Source organism: Melozone crissalis, unplaced genomic scaffold (assembly GCF_028551555.1).
Source record: "Melozone crissalis strain CALT ecotype California unplaced genomic scaffold, PUWL_Pcris_2 ptg000012l_1, whole genome shotgun sequence".
Taxonomy (NCBI): domain Eukaryota; kingdom Metazoa; phylum Chordata; class Aves; order Passeriformes; family Passerellidae; genus Melozone; species Melozone crissalis.
Window position 1 is genome coordinate 6297890 of NW_026535790.1, and position 25059 is coordinate 6322948.

Here is a 25059-nt window from a genome sequence, read left to right on the forward strand (position 1 = left end):
CCACTGGCACTCACGGTCCCACCATCTTCCTGACCACCTTTTGCCTGCTGCCCTCTGTGGAGATTATTTTCACCACCTTTTACTTTTTTAGTGTAAAGCCTGGTTTTCTCGAGCTGAGTTCTCTTATGAATATGTTTCACAACGCTAAGAAATTTCTCACAAGAAGACAGCCTCTGAATTGTTTATTTAGACATATTTCCCTTCAATCTTTTCCACTTTAAAAATTCCATTTGATGCTGAAGGGTTTGGTGATAGTCCTACAGTAGAAAATGCCTGTGAAAAAAATAAAAGCACCACACAAAAAACCCTACAAACAACTGATGGGAAGTCTCTCTTGTACACCATAGATCTGCCTTATATTAAATACACCACATCACCATGAGTATTTTGTGTAAGTTTGAATTTCTTTGCATTGGCAGCCAATGATGGATTGCCTTCGTGTTTATAAATACTGAGAGAAAATCCAAACAAAGGTTCAGATCACTGTGTCATCTCCTTATTTGTCCAATATGGCTACAGAAATGTTATCTGCGTTTTTAAAAATAAAAACTCCTAAGAGATCAAAGGACACCATAGGAAGACTGGATAAGCATTTATGGATTCCAGCTGAAAAAAACTGGAGCTATAAAGTCTAAATACTTAGGAGGGTCTTTCCTTCATCAAATAATACTTGGACCAGTCTGACCTGCATCTTATTCTCCTAAGTTTTAATAGAAGGTTTGGTTTACAGCATGGTTTTCAGCAGCCCTGAGGCCAGGGAACAGATCTGAACTGGTAGTGCCAGCAGTTATTTTATGACTTGGGCAGGCATGTTCTTACATGATGTGGGATCATAATGCAGTGATACTGAAATTTCTCCCATTCTTTAATACTTCAAAGCAATTTGCATCAGAAAAAAGATTTTCTGTTTTATACCCTCTATAAATTCTAATTCTTTATTGCACAGTAAAAAGCATTGGTTATTTGTTATTGGTTATTTGGTTTTCACTGTTGGAATTGGTTGTGCCTTTAGTTTAGTCCCTTAATTTGAAAAAGAAGCCTGTGATCTACTTAGGACAGGTCTCCTTCTTAAAAGAATTTGGGCTGCAGAACTAAACTGAAAATATCATAGTACTTTGTAAAGTACTACTTTGGTGCCAGCATCCAGGTTCAGAGTAATCTGATTTGCTTGTCTTTGTCACTGGTGTATCTGCCTTTACTGTGTTGCAATTCTCCCAAGCCTCTTCTGCAGAATGGGTTGCTTGTACACTTTCCCTTGCAATAATGAACAAAAATGTGCCAAAACCCTTCTGTGCAGTGATGAGCAGTTATCAGAGCTGCTTGAGGTTAAAAACTCAATCATCAGAGGTAGAGTTAAAAACTCAACCATCAGACACATAGGTCTCCTATTCCAGGGTACAGGGATTTGAAATCTCATCTCTGCTGAGCGTGGGTTCAATGCACTTTGCCATTGTTTCCAAGAGCTGCCAGGAGTTCTGCTGTATTGGGAAATGCATGATCATGAATTTAAAGCTTTAAATTCATGCCTGTGATGTTGTGGGTGGGAAGAAAATCCCAGAAAATCCTTTTTCATCAGTGCTATGTTGTATTAACCATCCTATACCTGGGCCCATGCTGTCTGCACTCATTAACTGCTCCAGGGGCTCACTGATACTTATTAAGAGGGAGAGAATCATTAGACCATGTTCTGATTAATGACAGTGACATTGTGTCCATGTAGAGTGTAGATCTCATGGGCTTTTTGTGTGTTTCTGCTGCACAAAAATAAGCTTTTGCTCATAGTCTGACACAAAGGTAGTGTCATGGACTGGGGATGTGTAAGAGTTCAGATTATCTCTAGATTCAAATTCAAATTTAAAAAGCTCAAGGACATGGGTTTGAAAAGGTTGGACTCAATATGGTATCAGAAATGGGTCTTCTGAGAGATTACTATTTTTCCAAGTAGATAACACTTAGGTTTTTATACTAGGCAATGTGGAATATCTTCTGGTTAAAAACTTCCCAGCTGACACATGGGAAGGTTTTTGAAAAGCCCTGTCATACAAGCACCCTGACATATATTGATTGACTGGGCATACCACCTGTACAAATTCTGCTGCTTCGCTGTTATTTTAATTTATTTTTAAAAGTGCTGCTAGGAGAGTTGGGTAAAATAAACTGCCTTCACTGCAATCAGCAGTGTTATTGCACCCAACTGTTGTTATCATTAGTGAAGATACTGAGAGCCATTGTTTTCTTACTCTGTTTGGAATCTGAGTCCATAAACTTTTATGAGCTATAGTTTAGATAATGTTAGGAAATGGCTTGTCTGGAACTAAAATTATCTCATTGTATCAAACAGGCAGGGACAGGTTTTGGTCTTTTCTACATTACTTTCTTTGCTGTATAACAGATCTTATCTTTGAAGAATTATGGAATTGCACATTAAATTTCTGGGTTTATATATGGAAATGCAGTAGATCTGGCTTCTTGATGTCTGTGGTTCCATATGAGTACCATAATTAATGATCTAGTTCACAGGGAGAGATATCTATTGAAAAAAATGTTATGTTCTCTTGGGAGGTTTTATAAGAGATTCTCAGGTTTATCTGCATGAGTATCTCTATGATTGTTAGAAATGTGTTTCCTTTGACATATTCCCATCACAGCTGGGATTAAATGCATTTTGGAGGCTGAGGGTAAATTTGTTTACTCAGTAAATCAGTGGCAGAACAAGATTTTTCTGCATTATCCATCTATCTTGGCTTCTAAGGAGCAAATAGTGAATTATTTGTAGTCTTTTGGGATTTATATAGCTTTATAGCCAAAGTCCATGAAAGTCTCCTCCTTTTTGATAGCCTAAAGAAAACCACTTACTTTTTAAAAGCAGTTGTTTGCTCTCAACAAACTGAAAAGAGCTGCATGTGTAGATATGACTTTAAAAAGATAAGAGCACTTTTTCCACTGAAGATTTGTTATCACTAGGATAATACACTTCATATGTTCTGCTCAGTTAGATTTAGGGAAGAAGATGATTTTTGTAGAGTTTGTTTTTGCAGTGCTCAGTGAAGATTTGTTCTTGCTGCTGGTAGGTGAATCTCAGGGAATTCCTGTACTCCAAGTGGTGCTCTCCAAGAACAGCACCAGCTGTCGTGGCTCCCTGGGGTCAGGCAGCCACTCTGAGAAGGAATTCACACCATGAGCAAACACTTCAGTGTTGTTTGCACTGACAATGCACCAAGTGAGGTCTCCACCCAAAGCAGAGTCAAGATCTTGGAGAGAACATTGCTGAACAAAGGCACAATCAGGAAGGAGCTGGAATTTGTAATGTTCAGAATAATTGTTCAGCCCTATGATCTCCATCCCAAAGTTCCCATATTTTCAAATTCAGACTGGCTCTACACTTATCTTGATTGTTTTCAGACAAAGATTTTTTTTCTCCTTCTTTTTTCTTCTGTTAAGAATGGAAAAAAAAAGTGAGGTCCCTTAGAAGTGCCTCCCTTCTGCTATATATTTCTTAATTGAGTTCTTGGCATAAGGAAGGGAGAAAATATGTCTAGCTATTAGAGTAGCTGTGTGAACTGGGAAAGCCTCCAACTTCCAGAAATATATTTAAAGGCTTCATGAAGATCCAAATTTCCAAATAATTTTTAACTCCTTTGCTTGGTCAGCTGTCAGTATTTGATAAATAGGGTGGGACTCTTGTCAATATTTAACAGCTCAACACAAATATTATTCTTCATACACTGTAAAAATAGTATATGAAATGCAAATAAAGTACTTTATTCCACAGTTTGGTAGTAACAGAAGCAAGTGATAAAATCTCCCTTGCCTCCATACAAAGGCATAGAGAGGGAGAAAAATGTTACCAGTGGAAACAATCTTCCCTGCTGGGAAACAAAACAGTGAGATTCCTCACTCCTCCCTAAAGTCACGTCCCAAGGGGGTTCTGTGATAGAAGTTTGTTGTGAAGTGTTTCTGAGTAAGAAGCAGCAAGGTAGGACTTGGTGATTCAAAGCAGATCCCTGTGCAGTCTGCAGGAACACAGCTCCTCCTGTGTCCAGCCACACATCACCAGGACCCCTTGAATTGATCTACAGTCAAAAACTGCAATACAAAACTCAGTTACTCAGTAACTCAATTACTTCTGGAACTTTCCCTACATTCAGAAAACTTCATCCCAGAAAGCCACCCCTCAGCATTGCTGGATGGAGCAGACTGCCCTCTCCATAGCCACCTGCAAGCTGACTGTGGCATCCTCCTGGGAAAAATCAAAATGCAGCATGGTCTGTGAGAGATAGGTTTAATGAGTACCAGAAGGAAACCTGGATGTCACTTTCCAATTTTGTGTTCCAAAATGGTTTCCTATTATTTAAAATCTTTAGAAACATTGTTGCTGTGTGAATGGTTTGACCCAATAGCCAGGAGAAACTGCTTTTTTAGCTGAAGGGAGAACCTGCGTGTCAGCCACGCTGTGACAAGCTGGGCTGGCCGCAGGGACATGTCACACTGTGCACCCCAGCTGCCCTGCTAGGGCACTTGTGGTGGCAACCTGATTAAGCCACCACCCACACAAAACAAAGGATAAGGAACAGAGCCAGTTTATTCAGGATACTTTCAAATCTGTCATTGTTTTGGATTTGGCTTCTGCCCAGTGCAAAATGCATCTTGTGTGCTCCTACAGCTGCCATGTAGAGTGGACCCTGAGTTAGTAGGAAACTGTTCAATTACTAGAACTGTAGTGTGCCACTTATTCTGTAAATGGCTGAGTAAATCCAGGAAGAAATATAAATAATAGTAAAACTTTATTATTCTATTTTGTCCAAAACAGCCAGGATGCCTTACCAACAAGCTCTTCCTCTAATCCTTTACTATGATTACTGCACTCATATTTACTCATACTGTTAATATGTTTCAGCTGTCATCCAGAAAAGTCACATCTCAAAGCCCATTCCATCATTCTCCTGTCCCCTCAAAGGTAAAGCTCCACTAAGAAGCAGAAAGCTGAGCAGTCTTGACTGACAGACTGAAGGACAATTTCTGGGCACTTTAAGAACATCTGTTCCTGTATTTTGTCATGGTCTTATTCACTTTAAATAATTCTACTAATTCTTTTTTAATTAGTAGCATCTACAGCTGAGAATATGAGGTTATTTAAAGAAGCTTGATGTTAGTTTATAGACTTCATTATTTGAGAAAACAGAGTAATTAATTATCTCCATCAGGAAATATTTGCAACCTTTGCAATTTATAGCATGCACTGAGGTATCAAGTTAGTGTTAAGCGTAGCTGGTGAGCCATAGGGGAAGACTTGGCCCACATTGACAGTTCTTGTCCATGAAGAGGGAGTTTGCCTTCCCAGGAATCATCTTCCAGTATTGATTTGGGGAGGATCAGCAGCTGCAGAGTATCAGAGCTTCTTGCAAACATCTCTTTAAAGGCTCTGTGATGTTAATTGTAGTGTCAACTTCAGTGGCCTGAGAAAAGGGGACAGGTTACTCACATAACCTCAGCAGCCCCTCACCACATTTCTGCTTTTAAAGCAGACAGGTCACGCTTTCAGGCAGGGTTTGTACAGCTGGCTTGGACTGTGTCAGTATGAAACCTGTGCCAGACTTGCAGAGCACCTGTGAGAAGTGAGGATTTCTCCCTTGTGCTGACTTCAAGAGTGGGTTAAGCCATTCTGCTTTGACAGATTTCCTTGCTATCTTCACTTGCAGCCTCACTTGTGCAGCCTCTGTAGGAGCTCATGGCTGGTTGGAACACCTGTAGAACACATTTGGTGTGGATGGTACCAGCCAGTGTTGGTGTAGTTCATGATATTTTAAACTTGTGGGGCAGGATGTGCTGATGAGTCTGGATTTGGCACAGAAACATGGTAACCACAATCACTTGTCAGAACCCCTCAATGTGGAGCTCTGAAATCAAGAGCAGATCTTGGCCACAGTGCTTGCAGCAGTTTATCAGTGGAGATGTGGCAAATCCTCTTGCATAGTTGCTGAGCTGGTAAACTTCATACTGACAGAACTGGGCTTCTGTTCATTTCTCTGTGCATTATGGACTGTAAGAAAGATTGATTTCTTCCAGAAACCACTTTTAACTGATTTTGGGACAGTCACAGTTGTTCAACTGCAGAAAAACTAGATTTTATTAATTTGTTTTCTGTCTAATCCCTTCAACTATAAAGCTGGCAGCACACACAGGGAACAAGCGCCAACATCAGCACTTCCTTTAAAATAAACAGCAACTCAGACAACATTTACATGTTACAAAGAAGTGCTTCATTTGATATTTTCTTTCTCTATCGCAGCCAATCTATAAGGCTGAATTCTTCTTCCTTTAAACCATGAGAGAAATAAATAATTCAAAAGAAAAAAATCCATAGAAAGTGAAGTAGCAAATGGTTTTACTTTCTCAGAATTTTATCTCTAAGAAAATACATTTTATGCTGTGAGTTCAACCAAAAATTCTGATAGGATAAAAGTGTCCAAATTTCAAATACTCTGTCAGGATTACAATTTCTAATTGGAGATCTGATGAACATAATATTCAAGGATTTGGATCAGCAAAGCATCCAACAGAACCTACTCTCGCTTAGGGAGCTGTAGTACAGTAAAATTCATATTTCAGGAAGGACAGGATATGCTAATTATCTGTCAATATAACTCCTTCTAGTAAACACTGTACTTACATAAACATTTGGGTTAAAATACTAGAAATCGTATTAGTCTGACAGAAAACTTGCACATATGTTAAGCCTAAAATACTTGTGAGTATCTGGGGGATATTTATGAAGCTCTTACATAATCTAGGAGCTCACAGGAGTTGGACTGACTCAGAACTTTCAGGTACTTCTGGGTTTTAAGTGTGTCAAATTAATGTCCTTTCACTCCACCTGAAGAAAAATTCAGAGACATTCTAATGTTCCACTGACTTCAAATGAAGTTTCCTTTTTTTTATAGACAGGACCCTTTAGAATATCAACATGACTGGCAGTTGTGGGAATAAGAAGGGGTAAATAACAGTCTGCATTTATGATCCAAATTAAAACCTGTTTGGTATTTTGGATACATGAAATCCTGACGACCAGACTCATATCGATCCTAATGCTGCTGACAGTTTTGTGGAAGAGATTTTCAGGGAGGACATGGAAAACAAAACTCAGAGTGAGTATAAAACTGGAGTTGTGTATTAATATTTAAGGCCATCTTGTTCTGTTCTGTTTGTTGGAGTTTTTTTAATAAAATGTTTATACTGGCTAACTTGCCTACCTAATTGATTGTGGTGGTACCAGAAATGACAAATGATCTGCTCCTACAGTAAATGTAGCTGCTAAGTAGGGAAATGTAGCTGCTCCAGAAGAGGAAAAATGTTTATATTTCCTAGCCTATTGGTTATTATGTTACCCTTACTGATCAGTAAGCATTATAGCCAGTGTGGTAAACCCATTCAAGCTTTTCCTGTAGGTAGCTTTAGAGTGGAAGAGGTCAAAGGGAACTAATGGATTTTCTCAGCCAGTCTACTAAAATCAATGCAACTTGAATTCCATCAACCACTATAAATGGCATAATGTGATTTAAATTATTCTGCTATTTAGATCTTGTCTACACACTAAGTTGTACCAGATTTGCTAATGATGTGTGTGGTTTGAAAATTGAATTAGTTCCTGCTGCTGAAAGATTATTTATAGACAAAACCCAAAGAGTTAAGAATGCCAGGAGCCTGCATCCCAGTCCAATTCCTCATGGGCTTGTTGACACTGTACAGAGGAGCAGTGGGAAAGATCTCCTGGCTGGCACTGTCCAAACCCACTCAGCCCTTACAGCAAAGCAGTTCTGCAGTAAATGAATCACCTTGGGCCCTGGAGTGGCAGTCTGTGAACATGACTGAGCATTTGAAGCCACATTTTCACATTGTACTGAGCCCTTTGTGTCCAGGGTAGGTTCTCACAGAGATGCTTGAGAGAGCCTTCACCCAAAAAGAAGCCTTTACAGATTATTGACTGCAGGGAAAGAAATCTGGTTTGATATGGAGAGAACACAGAATGGAAGACAGTGAAGAGAATGGCAGTAAATTTCTCCTTATAATTTAATTCTGCAGTGGTTCCTTCTCAGTTAGATAAACGCTGGAAGCTAGCTGGGATTTAGAGGAAATATTTATGTTGGTAATTTAATGCACTTTGGTAGCTACTTGCTTTGTAGAGGAACTGCTTCTGATAAAAGAGCATTGTTGGAAACATTGTTTTATATCTTGTCTACAATATTACTGGTTACAGGAAGGGACTTAATGACATTAAATATTGATTATATACCAAGCCCACATCCTTCCTTTTCCCTGAGAGCAAGAAGGATTTTGGTCTTCTGCTGCTCAGAAGCAGCGTTTGAGTAACCTGTGCTGTTTTCAGGACTTGATTATTTTATATTGTGTGTTCACCCATCCATTGCAAAGGTGAGGTGCAGCTCCCAGGCAGCACTGGTGAGCAGATGTGTGTCAGGGAGAGGTTTACAAGGCTGTCAGTCCTACCCATTGCTCCCACTGTCCCCCTGCACTGCTAACCAAAGCCAGCAGCCTGAAGGGATGCACCAGAGCTGTGAGGAAAGGATCCCCAGTGCTTCCAGGGCCACCTGCTGCTCAGCAGGGTCCTCCTTTCCTGTGTTTGTGTTACACCCCCTGCCAGCACAGCCCTGTTTCCCATGCTACGCCTTGATGCCTGCAAAGGAGCCAAAGCCTGGTGTGGATCTGTTGTGGGGACTTGTGAGGATGTTGGCCTCTTACATTAATGCTACTTAAAACTGGGAGCACATTGTAAACACATTCATTTCTTTTCAATAAAAAAAAAGTATAATTCAAAGTAAAAACAATGAAACAAAGCAGCATGTTTCTCAGCCAAGTAGGAACTGAGCAGTTATGTCTCAGTTTCAGAAAGTATTGAGTGGGTTACCTGTTTTCTACTTCTAGAGGAACAGAAGACTTCTTGTGGTTCAGATTCTGGGTAGAATCTTTGTGGTTCAGCCTTTGGTCTGTATTGGTAGTAACACTTTCTCTCTTGGGCAACAGCTGGAAATGGTGATTCATCTTCATGGAGCAAATCTAACAATGAAACAGTGCAATTAAAACAGCCCAGAGCACGTGGTTAGCAATGAGCCAGGACACTGAAACCAAATCCCAGAGCAATGCCTCAGGTCACACACGTGCTTGGGTTATGGTAAGGGTGTCCTGCAAGCACCATCCTGATACTGCCTGGCCTGTCATCATGGGGCCATGAATTAATTGATTTGGTGAATAGGGATAGGTTACAGGCTCTCTTACACTGAATTGCTACTAATGAAGTTAGAGAAAAGGACGAAATTAATGTTTTCTGCAAGAAAATGTCTGCAAGTACATTATACACACCAAGGAAACTGGTTAGTGCTACAGAGCAAATTCCTCATTCATTCATTCATTCATTCACTAAAAAAATATTGTTTAAGCCTGGCTGTGAACTCAAAATTGAAACAGCCATCTTTAAGCCTTGCCTGGCTGCATGTAAGTGGATGTGGGTTAGGTTCATTGTGCGTTCCTGAATTTTTATTTTATTTTTTTTTAAAGCGCTGACATTTAAGACATACAAAGAAAAATGGCCTCAGGGGAACCGCCTCCAATGCATCACAGAAGTTTTGTTCAAACAGTTTTCAATTACTCACTCTGACCACACATTGGCTGGAGTGGTTTAGATAATCTGCTGTACAGGGAGGGATTGGTGGTGAGGATCACCAGACAGCTTTGCACCAGCCACGTCATTTCTGGCTGGCCTCCACAGGCAGGAAGCAAACAACAACTGCAGAGCAGGAGTTCCTACGGGAGCAGGGGAGGCACTGGCCCAGCACTGCCCAGCCAGAAACTTTCCCTTCCAGGACATGAGGAAAGTTCTGTGCTGCAGCGTCCTTGGGAGCGTGGGGAAAACTGCTCCTGCTGCTCTCTCGTTCCACCAGGCTGTGGTTTTTGGTGCCTGGATACAGTTAGACTGAGAGCAGTCACTTAAATTCCATCATGAACTCAAGGGCAGGCTTGCGTACAACTTAAGCACTTCCAAAATGCTGCAGCCTGGCTTTGCTTCTTTGTTGGTTCTGAGGTCAGCCCACTGTTTATTATCTGAATGCAAAAAGCAGCAGCCAGGTAATGTGGTAGGAGGAACACACTTGTGCCTTTTCATTTTTAAATTCCTTTAATACTTTGCTTCTCAGTCAGCTTCACTAAATATTTTGCCTAAATTATTTTGTAAAATTTAACATTTGTTGATATTATACTTGACTGAATAAATACTCATGAATGATTTCACAATTAATTTTAGGATATATGCCACGTTATTTCAAAGTACTATGATAACTTGCAATATTTCGACTGAAAGCATAATCCAGATCTGGAATCTAAAATAATTTTAACCTGACTGGTTTTACTGTTATGTCATAGACATTCTGAGGAGTAAGCGACTAAAACAAAATACTGTAGGCAATACTGTAGGCTCTTCTGGTAGAGAGTAAAAATATAGGCAAAAAAGAAAGTGAGAGTCAAATTCCCTCCTATATTGATATAATAAATTGACTTTTCACACCCCAGTGATAAAAATCCCCAGCACGATGAAGCTGTTTCTAAAAGCATTCTCAGTGAGCTCAGTGGAAATACTCAGAATCCTGATGACTTGTTTATTGGAGTGGGTGGTTATTTTTTCAAGGTGTTATTTAATATATACATGTTTTTCTAGCATCTTTCTGATCCCTGTGCTTCCAGCCTTGAAACAGCAAGGCCTGCAGGAAGGGTGGTGCTGGGCATGGGACAGCCCTGAGCACAGGACAGGTGTTGGAGCTGGAAGAGCTAATCCTCTGTTCAGACATGGCCCCAATACTGGGCTGGGTAAACATGGCCCTTGCTGCCTGCTCTGACTGATTCCCAGAGCTCATGTCCATAAACATCCTGGCCTATTGGTACTTCCAGGAGGCTGAAGCCAAGATAACTATTTCTGCTAATATTAACTTTGTGGAAAGCAGATGCAAACATATCAATGAGGGCTGGCACTATGATTAAAGGCTTTCCTTCTTTTCCTAAAGATTTGTGTCCTTTTACACCAAATCTAAAACAAATTTACCACGACATCTTTTGGCATAAACTGAGTGTTTGTTTCTTGGGGCATGTTGATGGCAATGTACCACCCGCCTCTTCTACAGTGACTTGTGCCCACACTGTTTTCTGTTCACCAGTCTGAGGATGTGCTCTGAGAGCAGCTCTGAGTCTGAGCAGAGTGCCAGGCTGTGCTTGAACTCCTCAGAATGTTTGCATCCCCAAATGAGCACCTGCTCTGAGCCCAGATATGATGAAATGCAGAGGAGCTGTGATGCCTTCTCGGGTTTGTGGCCTAACCCTTGCCAGATACCTCACCAGGGCTTCCAGGCTTCTGCCTCCAGCACCTCCAGGGTTCCACTACCCAAATTCTGGATGGACCTCAAATGCTATAACCAAGATTAATCCCAGAATCTAGTAAGATAAATTAATCATAGACTTTTATGTGCAAGGGATATAAACAGAAGAAAATGTGCCATTTCAGCATGGGGTCATTTTTAGATCAGCACCATATTCACACTGTTTACTCTCTTATGTAGTTTTTGATTACTTCCTTTTTCAGAGTACTGATTTTAGAAACAAATGGTTGCAGGAGTGTCCCAGTATGTTGTTTTGGGGTTGGGTTTTGGTTGGACTTTTTTGATCTGAAAAAGATTTTGCTGTTTTACAAATCAGAAAAATATTTTTCATTCCAAAATGGGCTCCAGACCTCATTAAAATAGCAGGCTTTTTTGCTTCCAAGATAGCAAATAATTACTATGTTGATTTTCCTCTCATTTTATGGAGCTAGCCTGTCTGAAAGTGGCATCCATTGCTTGAGAACTCAGTGCAAGAACAGCCTTTGAAAGACTGATGTTTCTTAAACACAAAACCTGAACTCACAGCACCCTTTGTCTAATTGCTATTGGAGGAGAAGGAGCAGGAACTGTAGGAGCTGCCTTCACTATAATCACTCCCAGTGGAAGAACAGAACTGTGGTAGAATTTAAGAATTAAGCCAAAGGCTGTCCTATTGAAGCAATCCTAGCAGTGCTTCTTTCTCTAATTATTATGGAGTGGGGAAAGAAGAAAGGGTGCTCCAGGATGCTTGCTGATGCTTGCCTTCTGCTTCCTCTTGTTCCTCTGATGTATAGTCAGGAGCCAGAGAATTACCAGGACTTCTACCATGTAACTTCACCGGGATCTTAACCAGCTCTGGTTTTTCTCAGTGAACCTATTGCATTTTCATTTTATTTAGACAACGCTGACCAGCCTGAATTCCTCCTCACTGGCATAAGCTGTTTGCTTCCACTCTAGCATTTTGTAATTCTGTTGTAACTCCATTACTGTGGAGTTTGTGAGGAGTAAAGTGCCTCTGCTATGTATGTGCTAATCAACAACTCAGCAGAAACTGCCTCAACAAGACTTTATTCTTCTCTGATGTGTTTGATCCACATATACTATAGAAACAAATTATTCTTTACACAAATACAAATACTCAAGTTTCCCCAGGTAGTTGATTATTGCTATTTAATGATATAGCTACTGGTTTTTCCATTGTAATTCAGTTGTCGCTGGACTCCATGACAAAATTCCTCCTTGTGTGTTAATATCTCACCATGCACTTGTGCTTCCTCCTGCCAGAAATTATTTTATATAGGGACACTTAAAAACAATAGAAAACACCAATGGAAAATGTGAAGCAAATGTTCATACATTTAAATCCATGAGAAGCTTAGATGGATAGCTAACTCAGTCATAAAGTGCTATAGCTGGCCAGATCATATAAATGCTAAAGTACACAAAAAAAATCTACGTCTTTTGTGCTTTGTAGACAGGGGAGGGAAAGAAAAAGAAAATGTATTTATGTGCTGTGAGCCTACACATATTTAGCTGGTTATTTGAACTTTCCTAAGAGTCCCTAAAAATAAACTAAAAACATCTTAAACTAGTTATGACAAATAGAATTGCAGGAAAACTCTATTGTTTCCAAATGTGCATTGAAAAAATGAGTGAACGTGAGGCTGCTCTGTAAGAGAAAGAATCTTAATGGAAAAACGTATAGAACTTTAAGTGGAGCTGTATGAAAGTAGCAGATGAGTCTTGCTGCTTGACAAAAGCAAGACTTTATCTGTCAGTACAAAGGTTAACTTCAGGTTAACTTCAGAATATATGTTTCAAAATTCAATTAATATACTTCCAACATATGAATTTTAGTTGATTGGGCTCTTCCCTGGCTGCTGCAAAATAAAAGTGCAAAAGCTGTTATCTTCTTCCTCTAAAACAGATAAATGTGCTGTTTGTGGGCCTCTTTATTTCACACTTTACAAAGTTTGTTCACTGTTTCAGAGCAAAAAAATTAATGTACAATTTCTACATCAGGAAATGGCCAGGGAGTATTATAAATTAATGTAAAATAGAAAAAAAAACTTCTAAGATATCTTTCTCCACTTTAAACACGTAAGTTGCAAATAATCATAAGCAGTGTGTGATTCTGGGCTGATGCTGTGAGGTTCCTTGTAAAACTCTGACATCTGTCTGTGAGCAGGCTCCTCTCAGGCTGGCTGTGAGCCACACGCAGTTCCAGGGAAGGGAATACAGGTGTGTCTTGTGAGGAGGTGCTTTTCTAGGAAGTATGTAAGTGCTACAGAACATTCCTATGCCCTTTGGGTATTATAAGATAATAGGCAGTGGCCAACTTTTAGTGAATCTTACCTCAGTTGTCTTTGGAATTTGTTCTTTGCATCTGCTACTTCAGCAACATGATTATTAAAGCTCAGGTTAATTCAGATTAAATGATTCCACCTCTCCCCAGCTGTGCACTCCAGTCCAAGTCTGCATCCTTTCAGAGCATGACAGAGTTGGCCCCTGCATGTTGAGAGCACCTGATATTGTCTCCTCTGGATTCAGCCCATGATGCAGGAGCTGGAGCACTCAGCAGGGATTTCCAATAACTTGCAGCCTGAGCCCCTGGCTTCAAAACTGCTGGTGTGGTGTAAGCTGCTGTCTTTGGACTTAAATTCACCACTTCTTTAATGCCTTGCTTTGCCTGCTAGATCACCCCTCTCTTCACCCAAGTGTTTAATGTATTCTATGAAAAGTACATGTATTTTAGTCACCAAATTGAAAGGCTGAGACAAATATCTGTCTGCATTTAGTCTTCTTTCTCCGTACAAAGCTTTATGCTAAGAATTAGGTCTGCACATTAAACTTTGCAGGGATAAGTCACTATTTTTTTCGGTTCACATTACTCTAGATTTTAATTGAACACTGAGAGTAAGTATCAAAGGATGCAAAAAGAAAAGGTTACTTTCGGTTTTGTCAGTGGTGTTTTCTCAGTGGTGTTTTTTTCAATAATTTGTAGGGTCTCCAAACTGAAATACTGACCTTCCTAAGTGATTTGGAATTCCTAAGTGCTGCACACTTATTTAGGCAGCTGCTCTGAGAAGCTTCAGGTAACCAGCCTGATACAGTAGTAAAGTGTATTAAATCAGTGTACTGAATCTGAGCTGGCACTGCTCACAGCTACTGAACCAGACAATCTCAATCTATTTCCTGCAGGATATTTGGGGTTGGGTTTCTTTCCCCTTCTCTATGATCTGATGGATTATATTTATTTTTTCATCAGAAAATTAAATTTCTAAGTAGGTTTCCATCTTGACTATCTGAAATACTTAGTACTTGATCTGTTCTTTAACATTGCTTTTTCAGACTGTAATTTATTGATGTGGGTCTGTTGAAGCAGAAGGCACTTGCTCTGCTCCTGAGTGCTGCAGGTAGGTCTCAGACTGCCAAAGGCTTTCAGGAAAACTTTAATGAATAATGTCGTTTTTTAGATGGTGAGAAAGGAAAAGGTCTGCAAAATTTATCCACATTAATCTGCTTTTTACTAGAGCTGACGAGAATAATTTTATTCATGGCTAATCCTAAAAGTAGGTAGTGGTACTGGAGTCAGCAGAATGCTTGCCAAGTTTCCTTTGGATATGCCCTCGTTTCAGGTGATCTTTTAATGAAAAACAGAACATAAGTAAAAAAATCATACCGATTATTTTTTCTCCTTCCAACAAGACAGAGTCGTTATCATTTGAGATTGTGAAGTGCATTCACTGCTGGATTCCTGCTGTGTTAGTGCTCAGGGAGCCGACAAGGCATTAGCACAGAGACACTGCCCTCTATTGCTGCTGCCACTGCTCTTGCATTGACGAGACCAATGGGAATCAACAGTTTTAAACCACATACAAATGGGGCATTTTAGTTCTGTAATTTTGTGTCAGTCTGTAACATTAAGGCAGTGCCAAATGCACAAAGGTCCCAACAACCCAAGCTCTTTTACGACAGTACATGACGTCTGTGGCAGACACTGATGTGCTGTTTGCTGCACTGCCCTTACCTGCACCTCAGCTGGATTTTGATTTGATTTGGTGTGGGGTTGTAACCTGAAAGGCACAGAACAGTAAATCAGAACCAGAGGGGACACTCCAGTGGAGCTGGGGGTGAGGACAGCACAGCACAGCTGTCTCTGAGAAAGCAGCTCCGAACACAGCCTTGCTCAGGTGCCACTGCTGCCCTCCACCAGCGGCCACTGGCAGCAGGCAGGGAGTGACTGCTGGGGGAGGCTCTGACACCGGGGCAAAGCACGGAGTGACTGCTGGGGGAGGCTCTGACACCGGGGCAAAGCAGGGCCCTGAGACAGAGCAGCCACTTCTTCCTACATCACTCTCAGCTGTAAGGGGAGGGCCTGTGCTCAGCAGGGAGGACTCAAGGGAAATGCTGCAGTAGCCACTCAGTCTCAGCTGCTTTTTCCACTCCAGGGTAACAGTTGATGCTGTCCAATGTGTTCCTCAGTTTAGAGCACTTCTCATTAATAAAATGGACCTGAGTTTTGTCAGAAAGATCCTGCTCTAGGTCATCTGTGCATCTCTTTTGATGCTGAGAAGGGGGAAGACCTTAATCTAAACCACATTTAATGCTGTTGTGCTAAATAACGAATTGCTTTCATTAGCTTTCTATAATGCCATGTTAGAATTTGCTGGCATTTACAGAGACTTGAGAATGCTCAGTGCTGTAATTTTGGCTAGAGGGAGCTGCTCTACCATCATCTCCACTGGCCTCCAGTGTGAGTTCACTGAACTCACAGCTTTTAATGTTTCTCATTTTAATGACAAACAACCACAAGGGTGAAAACACCCGGTAGCTGTGTGGCATGAGGGAAAGCCTCAATGCTAAAAGGAGGAGGTGTTCAGGGGGAACCTTCATGCCAGCACTGCTGTAAGTGAGAAAGAAAAGACCAGAGCAGAGTTGTGGTTTCCCATCTCTTGTGTTTTGGGGGACAGATTCATTTAGCATAACTCAAATTGTACATCACTGGAAAATATGTTTAAGCATTTCCGCTTACCTTGATCACAAAGAGGGAAATATGTTGCTCCATCTCTGCTTTCTTACTCTCAAGGAATTTTTGGTTTAACTTCATCTCCTTTGGCTCTTCCAAAAGCAAGAAAGGCCTGTCAGGCCTTGGGCTAGAATAGAGTAGTAAGGATAAAGACAAAGCCTTGCTTTCCAAAGCATCAGGAAGACAGCAGATTCATTGATATTTTTGGTAAATACTGCCATATGGACTTCTCAACTGTTATTACCATCAGTCTGCCTGATGTGGGGATAGAGCTGGATCAAAGGTGAGCAGAAATGCCACCCTAAAACGCTCTAAAGGCTGTTGTTCACTCAGAGAGCCCTGCACAAGGAGCCCTTGCTGGCTCAGAGGAAGAGGGGTGCTGAGGAAGGAATTAATTTTTCCTTTTTGGTGCTTTTTATAGGGAACATTCTATATAATCTTAAGAACGGGGAATGATCTGTTGGACCCAAAAGAAAAATATTTGGACACGTACCTCAGTTTAAAATGTGGAAAGTCTTGCTGACATCAATGAATCTAATCCATACATTGGACAGGAAGCACAGACCTGAAGTGCTGTACTGGGCTGTGGTCTCACACCAAGCCAGCTTCTTCAAGGGCAAGGTACAGTATAAACTTCTCAGATATGTCTTACTGGCCAGTTCCCCTACCACAGACATCTGAATTTGCTTAAACATTTGACTCCATTTCCAAACAGCATTTTGTTCATTAGTTTCCTATGGAAGGTAATTACAGAGGAGTAAGTGCAGGAGCTGTACAAACATCCAGTGGTCTTGAGCTTTTACCTGAGGTAAATATGCTTGAAAGCTCCTCAAAGACCATAACTAAACATATTTTCAGATTTTTTTCTAGGCTTTTGTTTTGTTTTGGTGGGGTTTTTGTTTTGCTTTAGTTTGGGGGTTTGTTTTCTTTTGGTTCTTCAGTAGGTGGACAGCTACTGGTTTTGTGTTTGGCTTGGTTTTTTATTTAATTCCTAGAGTGTTTGTTCTAAAAAGCTTGCAGTTGTTGAAGTGCTGAGCCCCAAGAAAGATAACTTTGCAGTATAATTCTCTCAAAAAGACAGATTTATTACCAAGTTGTGATGGTACCTTTCCAAATATTACCGGATACTCTTCTATTTCCAAGGTGACACCATCTCGAATAATAACTTACACACTTGTATATTAAAGCAAACAAGTTTTGTGACTAATTGGTCTGAAATGGGAGTATTTGAGACTTCCAACTGTGCTTGGATCAGGAAAATATCCTTTTTACAGCAGTGATGTTAGGAGCAGAAGAGAGAACAAGGCTGTGCTCAGGCGGCTATGGGAGAAAGAGAGAGGGAGCAGCGACTGGGATAAGGTGGTCAGGAATAGGGTCCAGATCGCATCACCAGCTGGTGCACACTTCCTGGGTTTGGAAAATGATTTTATTATTTTTTATGTACCAAGTACAGCGACCTTCTTAATTGCTTAGAAGTTGATTGTCCAAGTAAAAGCAGTGTAATCTTCCAAATAAATGTACCCATTCAATTAATGGAGATGGTCTATCAGCAGGATACAGAATTAATATACTCAGAATTGCCATAAAATACCGCAACAGCGCGATTTTACCGGAACGATACATAATCTGGGAACGCAACAACAGTGAAGGTATTGCTGTGCAACGCTTCCCTCGGCAGCGGCCAGCGCCGTGCTGGGAGCGGGCTCAAGGCTGGAGCGCGGTTCCTGCAGCGGCCGGGTGGGCACGGCCCCGGGACCACCCGGCCTGAGGTACCGGCCCGGATCCGCGCCCTTCCCCGGCCATCGCCGCTGCCTCAGGCAGCTCCAGTGCGCGGGCTGTGCGCAGCGCCGGGTGAGCCGGGCAGAGCCCGCCGCGACACAGCTCCGGGGGGAAACGGGGGCTCTCGTGTGTCAACGGGGCTCCGGGATGTCACCGGTCCCTCACTGGTGTCACGGGGGCTCTCGTGGTGCCACTGGCTCCCTCAGCTGTGTCACGGGGATTCCCGTGGTGTCACCGGTCCCTCACTGGTGTCACGGGGATTCCCGTGGTGTCACCGGTCCCTCACTGGTGTCACCGGATCCCTAACTGGTGCCCAGGGTCAGCCGAGCCCTCGGCGGCAGCGCCCCCAGGCGGCAGCGGGTGAGCACCGCGGGCGCGAGGTCCCGCCCCCAGCGCTGGCGGCGGCGGAAGTGACGCAGCGCTATGGCGGAGGCGCCGGGCGCGCCGGAGGGTGAGCGGCGGGGCCGTACGGGGCGGGACGGGCTCCCCGCTCACGGCACTCGCGGCCCAGCTCTCGTTGTCCTTTGCAGAGTGCCCCGGGACCGGCAGCGCCCAGGCGGGTAGGGCGGCCGCCTGCCAGGGATGCCCCAACCAGGGGCTGTGCGCGGCCGGCGCGGCCGGGCCGGACCCGGGTGAGTGCAGCGGCCGTCCGGGGGCGGCACCGGAGGGACGCGGTGCCGGCTCGGGGTGGGGCGCGATGGCGGTTCAGGGGGCGCGGTGGAGCTCCTGGGGCGCCGCGGTGCCGGCTCGAGGAGGCGCGGTGGAGTTCGGGGGAGAGCGGTGCCGGCTCGGGGGAGCGGTGCCGGCTCCGGGGCGCGGTGTGGGCGCGCTGACCGCGCGGTGTCTCCGCGGTGTCTCCGCAGCGGAGGCGGCGGAGCTGCGGGCGCGGCTGCGGGCGGTGCGGCACACGGTGCTGGTGCTCTCCGGGAAGGGCGGCGTGGGCAAGAGCACCTTCAGCGCCCTCCTGGCGCACGGGCTGGCGGCGGACGAGACCAAGCAGGTGGGCAGAGGGCACGGGCAGGACGGGCGGCGGGGGCAGGTACCGGTCGGGTGTCCCTGCTCACTTGACTCTCCTGGATGAGTCTTGCTGGAGTGATTTCATTGCATGAGATTACCTTTAGAGACAGCCCTGTGCTACCTTGTTTCCACTGGGGCAGGTTGGCTGGTTTGTTTTCCAGGTTGCTCTGCTCGACATAGATATCTGTGGGCCGTCGATTCCTAAAATTATGGGCCTAGAAGGAGAACAGGTGAGTGAATGCTCAAGCATCTTGTTCACGTGGGGGGGGGGGGGGGGGGGGTTTCTCTGTTTTTCATTAGCATATTCAGGTTTTTTGGATGTAGATCTTTTAAAAGGAGTGCATAATGGGAAATGTGGGGCAGTGGTAGGGAAATGAGGTGAGATGTAGAAGTTCAACATAACATATTTTGCAAAAGAGTCATCTGCTTTCAGGATGAGCAGTTCTGCAAACCAACTTTCATTGCATGTCAGCCACATAATGCTGACTAGTTGAAACTACTACACGAGTAGTATTAGTGGGATGTGCTTTATCAGCCCTTGAATATTTCTTACAAATGCAAGTAATGAGTAAACTTGCGTAAGGGTTGAACAGTTGTTATTCACTTATTAATGGAGATCTGGTGCTCTTGCATTTTTACCTCAGCTGCCCCACAAAAGCAGGATTGTTCCTGCCGGCAGGAGAGCTCTTTGCCCAGGTTTGACTAACGTTTATGTTTTGTGTAACATTTGTTGCTATTGCAACTTTTGTGCATCACTTCAATTTTCAGGTTCATCAGAGTGGGTCTGGATGGTCTCCAGTGGTGAGTTGGTGCTGTTGTTTCAGAAAGTTCATTGGGTGTGTTTGGGTTGGGCACCATCTTCTACAGTGAAAAAACAGTGAGGGAGGAGCAGGGAATACTCTTGTTAATTCTTCTTCTAATGACTTAAATATTGAATCTACAGATATAGGGCATAGAATCTACAGATGCTGCATGTCCAGATTCTATAGATCTATATAACCTATATCCATGCTCTATAGAATATCTAGAAAACACTATAGAATGTATTTCCAGATTTTATAGAATATAGAATAGATCTATAAAATCAAGATACATATCATATAGAATCAGGATATAGACTTTGTAGATCAGACTGTTAAATTTCTTTAAAACAGTAGTACTGTATTTCTAGAATTGTTTTATTACCTTGTGTCTACTGACTTTGCAATATGGGCAATAAATATAAATTGCTCAGGTTTGTTATTTTGGAGTAACATGCTGTAGTCTGTCATGTCTTCTGTGACAGCCAAGAAGTATATTGCACCCAAGACAAACCTTACTAATCTTTGGAATATGCAGAGATTTTGCAGTACTGTTGGTTGTCTAAAGATCCCCTGTAGTGTGCATGCTGTTAGAAAGGCAGCTGGTGTTGAAAGCTACTTTTATCCTTCTGTTGTCCCCAGTGATTCCATAAACTGCTGTAACAATTTCATTTTTTCATTCTTAGTATAGTTAGTAAGTGTTGCACAGGATGCAGTTTTTAATGCCCTGTGATAAAAGATAAAGTTCTCTGCTTTTATTTCATTAATGTCTTCCCCCTCATTTGCTTTTTCTGTAAGACAGGGGTTCAGAGTTTGTTTCTGTAGTCTTTCTTCACTGTTATGTTTCTCTACTTCTCTTTCAGTATGTTGAAGAAAACTTAGGTGTCATGTCAGTGGGATTCTTGCTTAGTAGTCCTGATGATGCTGTCATCTGGAGAGGACCAAAAAAGAATGGTGTGTATTGAGTGTTTTCAGCAGTGATTTACATACTTGAAAGGTTTCAAGTGTAGAAATATGCTTAGTCATGTAGCTAGGGTAGTTAGCTAAGACCCAGAAATGTCAAACACAGGAAGATAACTTTTCTCTTCCACGTTCCTGTCCTTTCCTGTAGGGCTGATCAAGCAGTTTCTGCGTGATGTGGACTGGGGTGAGGTGGATTACCTGATCGTGGACACGCCCCCGGGGACGTCGGATGAGCACCTGTCCATCGTGCAGTACCTCAGTGCCACCCGCATCGACGGCGCTGTCATCGTCACGACCCCCCAGGTGTGAGCCAGAGCCCACCAGGGAAGCATCATGGCATTTCCAGGCAGCCCTTGGGTTCCAGGCTGTTGATTTCACAGAAGTCTGAGGGTACAGCATCTCAGGGAAATGACTTTGTTGTGTTGCCCCTGCAGCTGGTCTGTGGGTTAGGTGGATGTGTCAGGGATGGGGATCCACATGGGTCACTAAACCACAGCAGCTCACAATCAAAAGCTGTTGGGACCGGTGTGGTGAAAGGAAATGCAGTGTGTCATTTCCTCCTTCAGAATCAGACTTAACACCATTGTGCATCTGTAATTACTCACCAACAGCTTAATGTTCAGAAGAATGTTTGTTAGAAGCTTTGTTTTTAAATGATAAGCTGTGCACTCTCTGACACCTGTGAAGTAGCGTGTCACCTCTAGGTGACCCACCAAAGTAGGCAGCTCTGTCATGTGCATTTTTAAAAAAGAAATCAGCCCCTGGAAAGCTGAAACCACCCCCAGTTCAAACAGAGGTTTTCATGTCTGGTTTGGAACAAAACAGGAGGTCAAACTAGCATGTGACATGAAGTATTTCTATAACAGCAGAAAGGATAACACATAAAGGAAGCAAAGTGTTGAGGACAATACCAGAGAGTTGGTGAAGGAGGAAGGGAACAGGAGAATGGATGAGGTGAGTCATATACGTAAAAACTCTGAGGAGAGAATAAGATATTTTAAATTTATTGGAAAAAAGGTAACTAGTGTAAGCCTGGTGGTTCTTGTCTTCACTCTGTGGAGAATACCAAGGGTCCTTCTGTAAGATGAAAATGTGAAAAAGTTGCATTTAAAGAAGATATGAGATGAACATAGGAGATAAAAAACACAAATGTGGGTGAATATTGACTAGAGTCAGATTTCAAAACAGAACCACATCCAGTAGTCTTGAAGTGTTGTACCTGCTCTGTTGATGGAGCTCATAGCACAGGTTTGTGTTCCTAAAAATATGAAGGCAGCAATAATAATTCATTATACAGTAGCTCTCTGGAGGTTACTGAGTGGATTCAGCATGAAACAGCTGAAATACAAGTGTTTGCTGTTATTTGTAGGAAGTGTCACTTCAGGACGTTCGGAAGGAGATCAACTTCTGCCGCAAGGTGAAGCTGCCCATCATAGGTGTGGTGGAGAACATGAGTGGCTTTGTGTGTCCCAAGTGTAAGGTAAGGCTGGCTGTGTATTACAGTGTTCTTTCCTTGGCGTTGCTTGGATAGCAAACATTGCTCCAAAAATGCCCTTTTCTCAGAATTGCAGTATTTTAACTCTGATTTTCTTGTTGTCCCAGAATGAATCTCAGATCTTTCCCCCAACTACTGGTGGTGCAGAGAAGATGTGCCAGAACTTGAGTGTTTCTCTCCTGGGTAAAGTGCCTCTGGATCCACAGATAGGTAAAGTCACTTATTGCAACTGCACTTAAAGCAAGTTGTTCCTCCTATACTGATGTTACTGCTGCAAAACCCTGATGCGGGCACTGATGTCTCTTAGCACTTTTAGATAGAATGTTTTTTTGAATCAAATGTCACTGTAACTATGACTATAGCTTGGTGTAGAATGTGGGAAGTGCTGGGGTAATTTCCTTTACTTTTCCTTAATCAGTTAAGATTACATGCTACATCTTTTCAGCTCTGTAATCATATCTGAAATACAACATGTTTTTCTCTTTGGTGAAGTCACCTGCAAATGCAAACTAAATGAAATAATAACCACTTCAAAGAAGAGTATTTTGTAGATGTTAAGCATTAAAACCAGTGCTTTAACCTCACCCAAATTCTCTTGTGGGTCATGAGGAGGTGTGGTTCTTTGCCCACTAACTTATCAATTAATACATGAATTAATGACATCAAGGAACAGCTCAGTACTTCCAGCTGAAGGTTTCTGCTAGTACTATTCCTCTGTCAAGCTGTACACTGTATTTCTAGTCCTGTTACTGACTTCAGGGCTTCCTAAAAGGAATAGATGCAGGTGGCTGTTTGAAGAAGTGTAACTGGAACAGGATAAAGGCTAAAAAACAGAAAAACTCATCTTTTCCTGTTGCTTTGTTTCTGTGTTTTTTCTTTGTCCTTCAAGGAAAAAGTTGTGACAGTGGCCAGTCTTTCTTGGCTGAAGCACCTGAGTCTCCAGCTACACTGTCTTACAGGAATATCATTCAAAGTGAGTCTGAGAATCACTGTGCAAATGAATCCCCTTGGTTCTGAGCACTGCTGCACTACACAAAGGTGTTACACAAGCTTGTGTAACTGTTCCACAAAATAAAATCAGGAGAAGGACTCAGCAATTCTGAAAGTAGCAGGTGCAAAGACCGTGGCTGCTAAAGTGATAATGAAATTGTATGTGATAACTGATTTCAGCATTTGACTTCAGAGAAGTCAGGCTTTCATTTTCAGAGATAGGGTGTCCTTGTGCTCAGAGAAACCTTCTGAGGCTCTCGAGCAGGTGTGGAGGGGTGCTCACCATAACCCAGTGGGAGGCAACTGACTGACCAATGCCTCCACTTCTAACTGTAATCACACAAAAACCCCTTGCAAAAACTCCCTAAACAGCTGGTGCTGTGCTGTTTAAAATAATCCTAAAACTACTTTCAGTGTAAGGAAGGCCCAACTTCAGATACTTGTAACCACAGGGGAGTGATGCAGCAGCAACAAACTCCTGATATACAACTGAAATAGTACTTACATTACTTTTTCTCCATCTTTGCAGGAATTCAGGAGTACTGTGAACAACACCATTTGCAAGAAGAAAAGATAATGTAATCTGTAAGTGGAACAAAAATGTAGCTCATGTCTAATTATAGAAAAGTAACTTATGCCTTGATTTATTAAAGGAATGTATTCTTTTTGTATATTGCAAATAAATTCTTAATATAAAGGCTCTTGCCTATGTTTTTTCCAAAAGTTGAAGATTCTTGTAGTTCTTCCCTCACTAGAAAGCTGTGAAAATGAGTCTGCATCTGGATTATCAAGTGCATTCTGCCTCCAGTGTCATGGTACCAATAACCTGACTGTAAAGGTAGCAGTTGAAGAGGTGAGAATACAACCCACATTTTACTTAGGAGGTTGAATTTAAAATATGCTGGGTTGACACTGGGGCATGTGCAGCAGCCTTAGTTCTGCCTGCTGCACAAGGGTGAGCTGTAATGCCCCTTCCCTCTCCCAGAATAACATCATTTAAATGTCTCCTTTCATTGGAAAATATCTTTGTCTAGAGTGAAAGCTGGGGTAGTATTACAGTACATGTGCACTGCTTTATTTATTTTTTTACAGGTATCAAAACAAGATTAACTTTTTAGCTATACATAAGTAGTGGGTGAACATGGTTCATGACTTCTGTTTTGTTCTATTTGACCCTAAGCCTGAACACTAAAAAACAAACATTCAGTATTTTTAATAATGAAGAGGTCCTTTGTGTTTGTAGTTTGAAAGCTCTGAAAAGTCAGTATTGTGTACAAGAGGGAAAGGCAGTTTGGTTTTGTTTATTGTAGTTCCATAGTTAAACAAATCAGCATCATATTTTCATTACATGTAATTTCTGGTTAAGATAATCCAACAGTTTGAGGTTAGTTGACAGCTTTTCTGAAAGCAGCGTGCTCCTTGTAAACCATGAGCACTGTCTGTGCTCACACAAGCAATTTTTTGGTGAAGCTTTTAAGTAACAAAGGCGTTAAACCCTCAAACACAAATGACTTTATTCCATGCAGGCATAATTCTAGAAGAGCCTTATGTAAATATCTTCCCATGAAGAACAAC

The 25059-nt window shown here is 42.2% G+C and overlaps 1 protein-coding gene across 1 annotated transcript; it reads left to right on the forward strand.

The window, feature by feature from the left end:
• The first annotated feature begins 16661 nt into the window (after positions 1 to 16661).
• On the forward strand, positions 16662 to 24977 carry NUBP1 (NUBP iron-sulfur cluster assembly factor 1, cytosolic). Its single transcript, XM_054271167.1, has 12 exons — positions 16662 to 16723; positions 18119 to 18629; positions 18731 to 18851; positions 19083 to 19219; positions 19398 to 19466; positions 20005 to 20037; positions 20900 to 20990; positions 21148 to 21302; positions 22369 to 22479; positions 22602 to 22704; positions 23384 to 23467; positions 24014 to 24977. The coding sequence occupies exons 1-12, from the start codon at positions 16662 to 16664 to the stop codon at positions 24064 to 24066; spliced, it is 1530 nt and encodes a 509-aa protein (XP_054127142.1). The 3' UTR covers positions 24067 to 24977.
• Positions 24978 to 25059: the final 82 nt, after the last annotated feature.